The sequence below is a fragment of the Wyeomyia smithii genome, chromosome 2 (genome assembly GCF_029784165.1).
Source record: "Wyeomyia smithii strain HCP4-BCI-WySm-NY-G18 chromosome 2, ASM2978416v1, whole genome shotgun sequence".
Lineage (NCBI taxonomy): Eukaryota > Metazoa > Arthropoda > Insecta > Diptera > Culicidae > Wyeomyia > Wyeomyia smithii.
In genome coordinates this window covers 162389283-162403902 of record NC_073695.1, presented here as the reverse complement: position 1 = coordinate 162403902, position 14620 = coordinate 162389283, and the positions used below count along the sequence as shown (strand labels likewise).

General features: G+C 41.7%; 1 protein-coding gene across 1 annotated transcript; it reads left to right on the top strand.

Annotated features, from left to right (window-relative positions):
* The first annotated feature begins 3536 nt into the window (after positions 1-3536).
* Positions 3537-11555, top strand: LOC129720171 (uncharacterized protein K02A2.6-like). Its single transcript, XM_055671607.1, has 4 exons — positions 3537-3563; positions 7379-7799; positions 8011-8285; positions 8481-11555. Exons 1-4 carry the CDS (start codon positions 3537-3539, stop codon positions 11553-11555), a joined length of 3798 nt encoding a protein of 1265 aa, XP_055527582.1.
* Positions 11556-14620: the final 3065 nt, after the last annotated feature.

Here is a 14620-nt window from a genome sequence, read left to right as displayed (position 1 = left end):
CTATGATCCTAATCTTCCAATAACGATAGAGTGTGATGCCAGTTGCTATGGTTTGGGTGCGGCAATATATCAGCAAGATGGAGTGGTCGGATTTGCATCGAGAACGTTCACACCAGCAGAAGGAAACTATGCGCAAATAGAAAAGGAGCTGTTGGGATCCTGTTCGCGTGTGTACGGTTTGATCAACTTATCGTAGGAAATCCGAAGGCTGTCGTCAAGACTGACCACCGACCATTGATCAACATTTTCCAGAAACTACTGCTGTTGGCACCGCGCCGGCTGCAACACATGCTGCTAAACCTACAACGGTACAATTTGTCGGTAATGTACGTGACTGGCAAAGACAACGTAGTTGCCGACGCTCTTTCTCGAGCTCCATTAACCTCCAATGAAACCTGAATAACCCGAAAGCTGAATATTTTCAAAGTGCTGAAAGAAATCGAAGATGTAAAACCAACCACTTACCTAAGCATCTCTGACCAACGTTTGAGCGAAATAATTCAAGCAATAAAAGCCGATTCATCGATGCAGTTGATCATTTACTACATTTATCACGGTTGGCCGAAGGTGATTGATAAAGTGCCTGATGGTGTTCGAGTTTATTACAACTACAGAAACAAATTGAGCACTGTTGATGATTTGGTTTTGCGAAATGATCGAATTGTGGTACCATACTTTCTACGACGCAAGCTGATTGAATGCTGCCATGTGAGTCATGGCGGCGGCGTAGAAGCAACATTGAAGTTGGCCAGAGCGAATCTCTTTTGGCCTGGCATGAGTTCCCACATTGAGTATGTCGTGAAAGAGTGCAAAATCTGCGCGAAATACGCCGCTTCTCAACCAAACCCTCCGATGATGAGTCACAGTATCCCAGTGTTCCCATTCCAAATGGTGAGTATGGATGTATTGACGTGGGACACGTCTTTGTTTACTATACTGGGATGCATTCTGTAAAATTTGAAATGAAACGGGCAAATGTTGCATCAGATTTCAAACGCTAATAACAGCATAACCACATGATGGATAACAATAACCAATATGTTGTTGGATAGATAAAATGTATAACAATTTTGTAATGTGTTAATTATCACTCTAATTTCATTGCTAAGCGGTAAAATTGATAATAATTTCAATAACAAATTTACGCGAATAATGAACCAATTACATGCGAGCATTCCTAGCACAGACGACGTGAATGGACACCATCCGTTCCCTGTGATATTCCCTGTATCAATTTCGAAAAAAAAATTGACAGAGTCTCCCCGTCCCAATAGGTCAATTTATTTTTGCTTCCATGAGCTTAGACTAATATGATGTCTCGAAGGTAAAAGTTTTCCTAAAAGTTTGAAACAATACCCATCCTTGAACAATCTCTAAACCTGCGTGTAAGGTACTGTAGAACCTAATAAAAACTGATGTCTTGAAAGAAAACATGCCAGTAAAAGCAACAGTACCAGTGGAGTATAGAACCGCAGGTCTCTCGTCGTCTATGATTGCATTGGTACTCTTCTATTCGTACTGCAGCAGTACTATTCGTATTGCAGTGGTACACTTTTGTTCGTACATTTCTATTCGTATGCAATTGAGGAAAAACTACAATGCTGCTGTTGATGGTGATTGAAAGTTTATTTCATAAATATGATTGCCATGAATTACTCAACAAGAATTGTAAATTTTTGCAACGGATATTTTTTAAATTTTATCTTCGATATTCACTAAATAATCGTGACCGGATAGTATCGAAAGAGTAAATTCCTAAATATATACATTTATAGAAGAGTAAGAACCTGCGAATGCTTGTGATTTTTTAGTTTATTTAGTAAGATTCGTACAGAATCTCTTTTTATATTTCAAAATTGTTAGATGATATATTATTATTCTAAGCTTTACCATAATAAACGTATATTTCCTGTCTTCGTAATACAGCGAATGTAGTTGCAGGCAAATGAAAAAATTGTCAAGCAAAAAATAAAAATGTAATTGTGGATTTCTATGATTTTTTGCTGGAACTTGTTAGGAATTTTGTTCAAAATATTTTCTTTTGTTTTCCAATTGATGAACCTTTGTAAGGGCTTCCATATTATTTTGAAAGTAATATCCATACTATAGATTTGATTTAGTTAGAGTTAAATAAGACAAAACCATTCATTATGATAACGTAAGCATTATTGAATTTGATTTTTGAGGATATAGAGATAATTCTGACTTTGACGCATTATGAGAAATTCTTGGTGCTTCTTCAACAAGCACGATATGCTTGTGCCTTGTTAAATACATATTTTTTTGCACAAAAAAAAAATACTAAAGGCATAATATCGCCAAATATAAATGATATTTCTTCGAGTGTTGTTGAATATATTCCAAAAATTGATTTCCAGGGGAGGCTGAAAATAAACACATTGATTCTGTATGCAGACTCTGTATATTTTGTAACAAAAAAATCCCCTAATTACAGTGTTTAGTCCCACGTCACCATTTCATACAACCCTAGGGCTGTATACCTTGTAGTATTTTTCATAGAGCACCGCGGTCGCAAGCGAAAATTCCTCGTTACGGTCGATCATTACTCCGACTACTTTGAGGTCGACCCCTTAGAAGGTTTGACTCCGGAGTCCGTAATTAAGGTGTGCAAAAGAAACTTTGCGCGGCATGGTGTGCCGCAGATGGTTTTGACGGACAATGGCACAAACTTCATCAACCGCAAGATGGCCCAATTCGCAAAAGACTGGGACTTCGAACACATTACGTCATCGCCGCATCATCAGTAGGCAAATGGAAAGTCGGAGGCAGCGGTCAAAATTGTCAAGAAAATGATGAAGAAATGTGAAGACACAGACGAAAATTTTTGGTTCGCCCTACTTCACTGGCGCAATGTTCCGAACAAGATTGGCTCCAGTCCGGCTGCGCGACTTTTCTCACGATCCACACGGTACATTGTTCCTTCTTCAGTCACTAAGTTTCTCCCAAAAGTGGTAGAAGAAGTACCGCAAGCCATCGAGAAACAGCGTAAAAAATCCAAATTCAACTACGATGCAAGAACCCGAAACTTTCCTGATTTACAGGTGGGTTCACCGGTTTTTGCTCAGCTAAATCCTGAAGAAACTAAAATTTGTACACCAGGAATTGTAACAAGACGCTTGAATGATCGCTCCTACTTGATAAACGCAGCAGGCACAGAATATCGACGTAGTTTGGTTCACCTAAAGCCACGGCATGAGACCGCCTAGAACATTTCCGAATCGCTTTCTTTGGTACGAGTAAACCAACCATTTGCTGAGTTTTCCAATCTTCATGAATCAGCAGATTCGACTGCTTTATTCGCGAACACTCAGGAGGATAAAAATAATTCCACCAATTGTGATGTTGCAATGCCGCCTGCGATTGTATCGTCCTCGTATTCAGTGACAGTTCCAGAGGTAACGTCTGATCAAGCGTATGATGCAGTGACGCGTAATCACAAACCGAAGCAATGCGTTGAAAAGTCAGCGAAACAAGCAGACTATACCAGTGCGACCAGACCCAAACGTGAAACACGTATGCCACAGAAGTTGAAGGATTACGATGTGAGTTTAAAATAAATGTGATTCTTCTCAAAGTGAGGAGGATGTTGTAATATTAGCGCACCCCTCGTCTATTCCAATACTACTACTATTATAATGTTTTATACTACTACTACTATCGATAGGCTGTACAAGTCTAAGAACAAGACAGTGTAAGATTAATCAGTTATAGACCACCGCGTGGTTAAGTTCGCTCATAATAAATACTCGTTAAATCGTAGAATACGGAGTTTTATTTACAACGAGAACAACCTTTATTAGTTAGTATGTAGATTGAGAAGAACTAAATGTATCTTGATAGTCAGCATGTATGCAATATTGTACAGAAAGCTTTAGGTGGGAAGCTCAAAGCTGTGCAACACGTGCGCGGCAGCTTGTAGAGAAGGTGTGTGCTATAAGCAGTAGTAGGTGTAGACAAGTCCAAGAATGAGAAAGGGGCCATCCACATACCACGTGAACAGATTTTTAACGGTTTTGACCCCCCCTCCCCCTCCGTGGACAACTGCCCATATAAATTCTAAAAAAAATGTATGGACCGTGGACATTACCCAAACACCCACCCCCCCCCAAAGCTGTCCACGTGGTATGTGGATGTCCCCAAACAAAAAATAACTCTGTAACAATCGCTAGACCAACACGGTCGCTTATAATGACCTGAAGAGATGATGTTCAATAAAATTGCCTTTTAACCTGGAATTAAAACCGAGTAGTTCAATTTGGCTTTACACTCCAACAGTTCATAGTCAGGACAGGGATGCCACATATACAGATTTTTCTGTATTTTACAGATTTTTGAACTAAAAAAGCAATACAGAATCTGTATTACAGAATTATAGAATATAGCTTAGCTTAGCTTGACTGACTGCACATATCAATGGTTGCACTCCGTGATTGATCCGAACCAGTAAAATTGTACAGTGAATCAACTGAATGGGGTTGGGAGTGACCGACCATTCTCATTGTACAAGTTTTAGTGACTCAATACTTTAAAGGATCAATAACGACGCCGGCCACGTCCTAGCATTCAGGCGGGAAGAGGTAAGGGATGTTAGTGTGACCCTTGCTATTTGGAGACCGTGTTTACCTCTGCATCTCCACAAAGGTCACAGGAAGGAGGTTTTTGTTAGTAGGGGGGGGGGCTCGTTGGATCAGGATTCACTTTGATAAGTGATGCGATCATACATATAACTCCTATCCGTCTCTATTTAGCTATTTTCGGTTTTTTCTATAGTCAGCCGGCTGACTAGAGAAACACAACTAGCTTATTTATATCTGGTACCGGTTTAGACCAAGAGACATTATCAATGCCTTTGGGACCGCGCACAGGTGTGCATGGTTTATTTGGTAAATTGACCGATTTTTACAATGTAATGTTATTGGAGCCACGCATATATGACTACACGATGTGAATCTGGTTTAAATCAATAAACCATAATAAGGCCAATCCCGAGTATCAGAAACGCAGAAACGCACTTCGATAAACGCGTCTCTTTCAAAGGTATACCCCGATCAACCACTCTTTATGCACCTTTATGAAACGACAACAACTGGAATCAATCGATATAGGTTCAAAACTAATCGATAGCGATCGTTCTCGTTTCATGAAGAAACTTAAAGAGTGGTTGGTCGGGACTTTGCGTAGCCATTAGATTATTCAAGATATTCATAAACCGAATGAAACTTACTCCGATTGGCGACACGCTTATATCAAAGCAATTGGTGAACAATCTCCAGCTAAACGGACAGCCCGAGACCGAGTTTATTTCTGAATCTCTACTACTGCGGCGGAAAGAAAGGTTTGTGTTATCATGACTTCACGATATTTGACGGAATCGAACACCGCTGCGCGCGGTGCTCGCTCATTACGAGAATATTTTTCTTGTCAAACAAAGCGATCCTATGTGAATGATGCGCGCGAAAATCATATACCACCCGAAGCATCTAAGTATTTATATAAGTGACTAATAATCCTGAATAGCTCCGAGAAAGCAAGCGCCTCGGCAGAGGCGGTTCTTTATAAGATTTACATCGCGTAGTTATTAAATTAATCTCGATATTTATCGACCAGACGAAACCTGTTCCGGTTTGCAACGTGATTAAATAAAACCGACGAACGGGCAGTCTCCGACTAAACGGTCAACGTGAGACATGAATAAATATCTTAAGACACATCGGGAAATCACTACACTCTGGAAACCCTTAGATGTGCATAACTAACCCGAGCCGAAGACGCGTTTACACCGGAGCGTTATGCACGGCAGCACTATTCCCTTCCACCGACGCAGACGCGCAGGGACACGGTGTTTCGCACCGGTTCTCTCTTATAATAAATAAACTAAGATACCTACTGAGTATAGAAACTGGCAAAGTTTCATGCCTACAAAGCCTAAAAACTAGGAAAAATGCAAATATGCATATCAAACAAAACAAAGTGCTAAGTTTATTAACAAAATGCCAAAACAATCGCAATCAAAATTTAGTTGTCGTCAGCCCGACCAAAACGGTTACAGTATAATTAAAAAAAAATTGTTTATGTGTATTATAATTGTCCAAAAGCTAGGAAAGTCATAAAATAAAAGCATAGAACTAAGTGAAATGTCTGTAACCGATCAGTTAGGGCATGGTAGGCGATAGGATCAAATACTTGTCGAGCGCGATATTAAATTTTCAAACTATTTTTAAACTATATTGTAATACTGCCTGTAGAGATCCAACTGTTTAATATTGATATGAAGATTCGTATCAGTGTTGATTTGTAGAATCCACCTAATTAGCCCTGGTCCGAATTGCGTTTTATTTGTCTAACTGTGTGTGTGACAGCATGAGCAGTCAACCTACGTGATGGTAAAAGAGCGCACAACAACGACTCGGGCACTTGGATCCTAACCAGCGTAGCGGGCGGCAGCAAATAATTATCTCCCCCAATCAAACCGACCCAACAATTTTGGCGCAGCCGGTAGGATAATGGTGAGTATTATAAAAAGGGAAAAGGGACACTTTTTTTCCTCGTGAAGGTCATGAATATTGCTGACAGCGGTGAAAAAACGGAAAATAGGTAATAAAATTTTCATAGTGTTCCGTAAATTCGAGGTGATTTAGATACTAAGTTAAACGTGATAGTCTGGTTATGGAGCGAGTGTAATAAAAAACAGAATTGAACATGTTGAACGTGGATTGAAAGTGAATCCGAACATGGCTTTGTAGCGCCAAAACAGAGGGCGAGTTCGGGAATTTCATAGTGGATAGACCCGAAGCGCAGTTTGAAGGTGAGGCCTGAAACGCTAAAAACGCAATGGCGGCAGTGAAAAAAAAAAGAATTCGCTAAAACTGAAGCGAATCCGGAGAAATCAGAAGCGCTGTGTTCGGGGCAAGCCCGGAGAAATCCGAAGTGCCAAAGCTGAAGCGAGCCCGGAGAAATCCGAAGTGCTGTATTCGAGGCAAGCCCGGAGAAATCCGAAGTGCCAAAGCTGAAGCGAGTCCGGAGAAATCCGAAGCGCTGTATTCAGAGCAAGCTCGAAAAAAAAATCAAAGTGTCAAAACTAAAGCGGTCCCGGAGAAATCCGAAGCGCTGAATTCAGAGTGAGTCCGCAAAAAAATGTGAGCGGCTGTGAAATTTCGCAGTATTGAAGAGCGACTGTGAAAATTTGCAGTATTAAAGTAAATTTGGTTGAAGGCAGCGAGTGCAAATAAAATAAAAAAAAAAATAGGACAAAATATTATTTTAGATTAGATTTTTCTAAAAACAGAACAATGAAACACCAATTAGTAATAATAGTGTTTTGTAATAATTAGGTCCATTTTTTCAATATGAATTTCAGATGAACGACAATGACAGACACCGTTTTCCGTTGAACCCGTTCAACGACCAAGTTGATGCGCAAGACTTGCGCCGTGAGTGGGAGGAATGGCACCGAGCCTTTGAACTGGTTCTTCAGTTACGAAACGTCGAAGATCAGCATGAAAAGTTGGTGACCATGCTTGCAATGGGAGAAAGAGGGCTGCAGCGCATATTTTTCAACCTACGCCCGGTGGCGGAAGAGATCATTCCGGAACCCGTGAAGATTCCGCTGATGCCCTTGGAGTTTCCAGAGTACGACAATGCCGTCAAGAGACTAACCAAATTCTTCATAGGCAAGCGCAACGAACGAGTGGAGCTAGAGCTGTTCCGGTCGCTTTGCCAAAATGGCGAAGAATCTTTTAATAATAATATCCCCCGACTACGTGCTCAAGCTGTTAGATGTGAGTTCTTGGAACGCGAGGAGACCGAGCTCCTGTAGCAAATCACGATGGGAGCACGTGATGAAAAAGTTCGTGATAAAGGGTTGGAGAACATTATGAATTTGGATGAAATAATCACTTTTGCAATCAACCGTGAAATTCTTTCGAAGCAAAGAGGCAAACGAAAGCCTTTTCGTGCTGAAGAAAATGTCAACAGCGTAAGATCCAACAGTTTTAGAGGTCGAAATACAAGCCCAAAGCGAACCACAGAAGGTAACCAGCGATTCGCTAGGCAGTCGATTGGTCAACGGTCTAGACAAAGCAGCACTCGTTTCCGGACTGAGGGCAATCGATGCGGTTCATCCCGTCACTTTGAAGACACTCGAGAATGTTTTGCGCGAGGAGCAAAATGCAACAATTGTGGACAGCGAGGTCCCTACGCTAGAAAGTGTGGTGTACGTACCGGGCAACGTGGAGCTCGTCAATCGAGGCATGGGACGGATTACCGTGATGGGTCAGAGGCAAACTCAGTGAACGAATCAGAGTCCTGGAAGGAAGAAGTCCCTCACCGACCGACTGCTGACGACATCGCGAAGGTAAAATGATTTGTTTCTTTTAAGATGCTCATTTTTAATTTGTTTGCCAGTTGAAAATATGATAACGTGAATTTGAATAAACAGTGGAGTCTTTTTTTTAAATTAGGTGGAATCACATGCCCTACATAATGACTCGGTAGAATGCCGTATCGATACAGTGCCGATAGAGTTTGTTATTGATTCCGGATCTGCTATTAATGCCGTCACGGAAGATGTGTGGAAACTACTAGTTGCAAAAGACGCAAATATTTTTAGAAAGAGGTACCAATGTGATCGTAAATTTTACCCTTATGCCAACCAGGATCCATTGAACGTCATCGCAATTTTCGAAGCCTGGATATCGGTAAATCCAACGAAGCCAAAAAGTTATGCCGAGTTTTCCGAAATCGAGGGTGCACGAAAGTCTCTCCTCAGCAAGCGAACGTCGGAAGAGTTACGGGTTTTGAAAATAGGACTCCATGTTCTTCAAATTGATCAAAATTGCAAAAGAGAGCTCAATACTCCGAATGAAACATTTCCAAAATTTCCCGGTATCCAAGTGAAGCTCTTCATCGACCCTACAGTACCTCCAAGAAAGATTGCTTATTTGAGGATTCCTGCTGCTTTAGAGAAAAAGGTCGACGACAAAATAGAAGAAATGCTCCGCAGTGACGTTATTGAAAGAGTCGAAGGCCCAGCAGACTGGATATCTCCTATGGTTATTGTTCCAAAGGGTAAGGACGACGTCAGAATTTGTATTAATATGAAACATCCCAATGAGGCCATCCAGAGAGAGCATTATCCTTTACCTGTCATAGAAACCTTCCTGAATAAACTCAGAGGATCCAAAGTTTACTCAAGACTGGACATTACGTCTGCGTACCACCACGTGGAGCTTCATCCTGAATCACGATGCGTTACAACATTCATGACCGGAAGGGGCCTGATGCAATTCAAACGTCTGATGTTAGGAATAACATGTGCGCCCGAAATTTTCCAAAGGATTATGACGGAAATGCTAGCCGGTATCGATGGAGTGATCGTCTATATTGACGATATCGTGGTTTCAGGCAGGACGAAACAGGAGCATGATGCGCGACTGCAGCAAGTATTGATGGTGTTAGAAAGGAATAATGCTATGCTGAACAAAAGTAAATGTATCTTCGGAGTCGAAAAACTGCAGATTCTTGGTTTCGAGGTAAGTGCAAACGGAGTGAGTCCATCTGACAAGATTCTAGCCATAAGGAACTTCCGTCAGCCATCGTCCAAAGAAGAAGTTCGCAGCTTTCTGGGACTTATTAATTTTGTTGGGCAGTTTATTCCAAATCTTTCTTCGAGGACGGAATGGTTAAGGCAGTACCTTCGTGGTGAAGTAGATGCATTTGGTGAGGACCAATTGCATAGCTTCAATGATTTGAGAAATGAGCTCTGCAACAACGTTCGCAAATTAGGATTTTTTGACGCAAACGATAGTACCGAGGTGTACGTCGACGCTTCTCCTGTTGGGCTGGGTGCTGTGCTAGCCCAAAGAGATAAGAATAATGTACCAAGGATCATATGCTTCGCCTCGAAAGGTCTTACTAGGGCAGAGAGAGTCTATCCCCAAACACAACGGGAGGCATTGGCCGTTGTCTGGGCGGTGAAAAAGTTTTACCTTTACCTCTTTGGCCTCCGGTTCACCATATTCACTGATCATAAGGCCCTCGAATATATATACGGAGACAAGCATCGCGATGGGAAACGGACATGTTCAAGAGCAGAAGGGTGGGCATTGCGATTGCAACCCTACGACTTTGAGATTAAGTACGTTCCTGGACCCTCTAACATTTCTGATGTGCTATCTCGTTTGGTTGTTGACACTGGAAAGCCTTTCGAAGAGCATACAGATCATTTCCTATTTACAGTGGGAGAAGCACCCCTAGCGATCACGTTGAAAGAGATGAGACAGGCGACTATTGCAGATGAAACACTAGTATCAGTCACGAAAGCGTTGGAAACCCAAGATTGGCCTCCAGAGCTTTTTAGATACCAGGCTATCGAAAAGGAACTCGCAGTGATTGAAGGTATTGTCGTTAGAGATGACAGGATTGTCCTTCCAACAAAATTTCGTCAGAGGGCGTTGCATATTGCACATCGAGGACACCCTGGAGTTATTGCGATGCGAAGAAACATAAGAGAGAAGATTTGGTGGCCATGCATGGATCGGGATGTGACTAACGTGGTTCAAGAGTGTGCTGGATGTGCCGTTGTTAGTAGGCAATACCCCCCTGAGCCACTTATTCGCAAGGAGATGCCAGAAAGATCATGGCAAGAAATCGGGATTGATTTTTTCTCGGCCAAAGACTGTGCTACGTTTTTAGTTGTCGTTGACTACTATAGCCGGTTTTTGAGAGTTCTAGAAATGAAGTCAACAACCGCAGCAAAGACAATTGAGGCTTTGGAGGAAGTTTTCCGAGAACAAACTTACTCTGAAACTGTGCGCTGCGATAATGGTCCTCCGTTTGCCAGCGAAGCGTTCGCTGAATATTGTAAAGGAAAAAACATCAAGCTAATACGTACCATTCCTTACTGGCCCCAAATGAACGGCCTAGTCGAGAGGCAAAACCAGGGGATCCTCCGGACGCTGCGTATTGCTAAGGCCACAAATTGCGGTTGGCGAAAGGCGATTCAGGATTACGTGTACATGTACAACACTACACCACACTCAGTAACCGAAAAAGCTCCACTGGAACTGATGACCGGACGACCAGTCAAGGACCTTTTGCCTTCGTTGAGAACGGACCCACACTGGTGTAGAGATGCAGAGGTACGAGAACGCGACGCGATGAAGAAAATGCTGGGAAAACATTACGCGGACAAGCGCAGGCATGCTAAGTCTTCCGACATTGAAGTGGGTGATTCTGTGATACTTCGAAACTACGAAACAGGAAAGCTTGAACCGAAGTTTCGACTCGAGAAATTCACCGTCCTTAAGAGAAATGGTAGTGATACTGTCGTTTCTAATGAAGAAGGAGTCATTTATCGCCGTCCAGTAACACATTTGCGGAAATTTCCATCGTCCGGTAAAAATGATGAATCGGAGGATCAAGCTTCTGATGTGCAAAACGAATTTCCAGAAGTCAATGACTCACGCAAGGCGTCTCCGATACCCCGATCCACGAAGCATAAACAGACGGACAAACACGATGCACAAGAACCATAGTAAAGCGTCCAGTAAGGGAGAAGAAAATTCCAGCCAAATTTCTGTAATACATGGATTTTTTTATATAATTATTATTATTATCATATTCATTTGACACATCACTAAGAAAAAAATAAACATTTGTTGGAAAATTTGTCGGGTATCCACTTTTTTTTTTTGACGAGCATTTTTTTTTTTTTTGAGAAGGAGAAAGATGTAGAGATCCAACTGTTTAATATTGATATGAAGATTCGTATCAGTGTTGATTTGTAGAATCCACCTAATTAGCCCTGGTCCGAATTGCGATTTATTTGTCTAACTGTGTGTGTGACAGCGTGAGCAGTCAACCTACGTGATGGTAAAAGAGCGCGCAACAACGACTCGGGCACTTGGATCCTAACCAGCGTAGCGAGCGGCAGCAAATAATTATCTCTCCCAATCGAACCGACCCAACACTGCCTATTTTGTTTTGTAAGAGTGTCATGCATTTATAGCTCATTTTTCAAAAGCCGAACTAATCATGAAACGAGCCCAACAAAAGTCATCAGATTTAAGATTGTAGTCTTTTGATTAATCAATCTGCATAGCTGGCAACCCGGGACACTGGTCTACACCAAATAAAAACAAAAAAAAAGATTTTTGTTGTTATGTTTCTAGCCCCCCGTGGTACTGAGAGGAAGAATTATCCATGTACTAGGTTCTCTACCGACATGAATAAACCACGTACCAGAGACATGGAAACAAGCAGCCAACGTACCATATATGATATATCGTATTCACCGAAAACCACTCGAACAACGCCAACACACATACTATCGAACAATTTAACCAAGCAATCGAACGAAGAAGAAACAATTGAACACACAAGCAAACGTCTATCGCGAATGAAACTTTGAACTGATTTTTCAGTACTAAGGAAAAAATATACTTAGCTTATTAACAGAAATATGCATTAAGGAAATTCCATGACCTCAATAATCCGGCAAAAGATTTATCCTGCTTCATCTGTGTCCCGTGAGTACTGTTATCTTCTGTCAGTTATTTTCCCCATGGGCGCAACTAAGGAAAATTTCTAGGGGGGGCTAGTTTTCATGTATGCCATTTTAAAAAGAGAAAAAAGAGTTTGAATATGCTTATTGAATAACGCTTAAAATAGTATCGTAGAAGCAGAAAAAATCACTTCGGGATAGAATCTCCGATGATGTACTGAATATCTTGAACACATCGTCAACGCCAAGCTCTTTCAGCAACAATGATTCGATATTTAGGAGAGCTAGATTTGGTAAACGGCTGGGCAGTGCTTTTTAACAGTTCACCCGTACTAGTTAGAATAAAAAAGACCCCAGTGTGGTTCAAGGCTTAATGCCCTATTCCTACCTCCACGTGGTACCTACTGGGATACGAGCAACCAAGGAAAAACCGGTGAACCGGTGGGGTAGTTGTTCTCCTTAGAGAGCAGCTTGTCTGCGCGTCTACCCCACAGGCTAGGGGCGGCTCAAACAGCGACTGATCCGGACCGGACGGTTGAACTATCAAATGCGGTGTCTCGCCAGCTACATCCATGGCGGCAGCTCCGTCGCGAGACTAGGCATCGCAGCCCTAGTAAGGCAGCATACTAAAATAAACATACTACGGAGAATCAAGAATTCAAAACGAACCGGAACAATCGGCAATGACCCAGCCGACGAAATAAGGACGACGATTAGAAGCTCAATACATGTAACAGTAGATCGCTTAACGACCCGGTTGTCGACCGGATTCTGCTGGATCAGCTAGAACCCCGCCACTTCGACATCGTTGCGCTCCAGGAGCTTTGCCTGAAAGGAGAGAAGGTACGGTGGATTTGTGGCCGCAAGGCACTGTACCACCAAAGCGGCAGGCAATCAGCGACAGGTTGTGTTTGTTGAGAATTGAAGGCCGGTTCCACAACTACACTATTCCCAATGTGCACTGCCCTCACGAAGTAAGACCTGATGCAGGGAAAAAAGCGTTCTACGCACAGCTGGAGAAACTGTACGATAGCTGCTCGCGTAGAGATATCAAGATCTTCGTTGGGGACATGAACGGAAGGATAGACTTATATAAACCGGTTATCGGCCCGCACAGCCTGCTATGCACCAACTTCGCAGCTCCCTGCGGATTAGCAGTCCAAAGTCCCTTCTTTCCTCGACCAACGTACAGCGAAACAAATTGACCACGTTCTCAACGATGGCCCGTTCTTCTCAGACATTACAAACGTACGCACCAATCACGGTGATGATCGGACAAGACCACTTCGATAAAAAAACTACAAAACCCTGATAACCGACAGTCCTCTACGGAAGTCCTTTTGATATTTTCGAACAGAAGGTGCCTATCGGCGAACAGAAGGTGACTATCTACGGTGGAGCACAAGCGGACGACGGATAATAGCTACAGCGCATGAACCATGAGATACAAGCGCTGCTTGGAAAGAACCCCATTGCACACCTGCCGAAAGACAATAGGTTGCGGTAGGCCGGTCACATCGTAAGAATGCCGGACGACAACCATGTGAAATCACTTCTCTTCAGCAACCCTACCGGCACAAGAAATTAAGGGGCGCAGCGTGCATGATGGCTCGACCATATCGAAAGAGACTTGCGAGTGATGAGACGTCTGGGAAACTGGTGAAACACAGCCCAAAACCGAGTAAGCTGGCGACTTCTTGATACAGCACGAGCTACTACAGCTCTCCTCTGACTGGTAAGGTGAGTAAGAGAGCAAGGGTTGAGAATCGATCCTGGGTGCAGAACTAGTTTTTAGCCAATGAATGACATCTCAATTTGTGTTGATTTTGATGCTCTGATAAGTAGCATGGAATGTATATATATATATATATATATATATATATATATATATATATATATATATATATATATATATATATATATATATATATATATATATATATATATATATATATATATATATATATATATATATATATATATATATATATATATATATATATAATATATATATATATATATATATATATATATATATATATATATATATATATATATATATATATATATATATATATATATATATATATATATATA

Coding starts and splice junctions, on each gene's coding strand:
- LOC129720171 (XM_055671607.1), top strand. CDS start 3,537: ATGCCACAGAAGTTGAAGGATTACGAT. Junction 3,564..7,378: donor AGAAGTTGAAGGATTACGAT/GTGAGTTTAAAA, acceptor TATGAATTTCAG/ATGAACGACAATGACAGACA. Junction 8,286..8,480: donor GAGGCATGGGACGGATTACC/GTGATGGGTCAG, acceptor TTTTTAAATTAG/GTGGAATCACATGCCCTACA.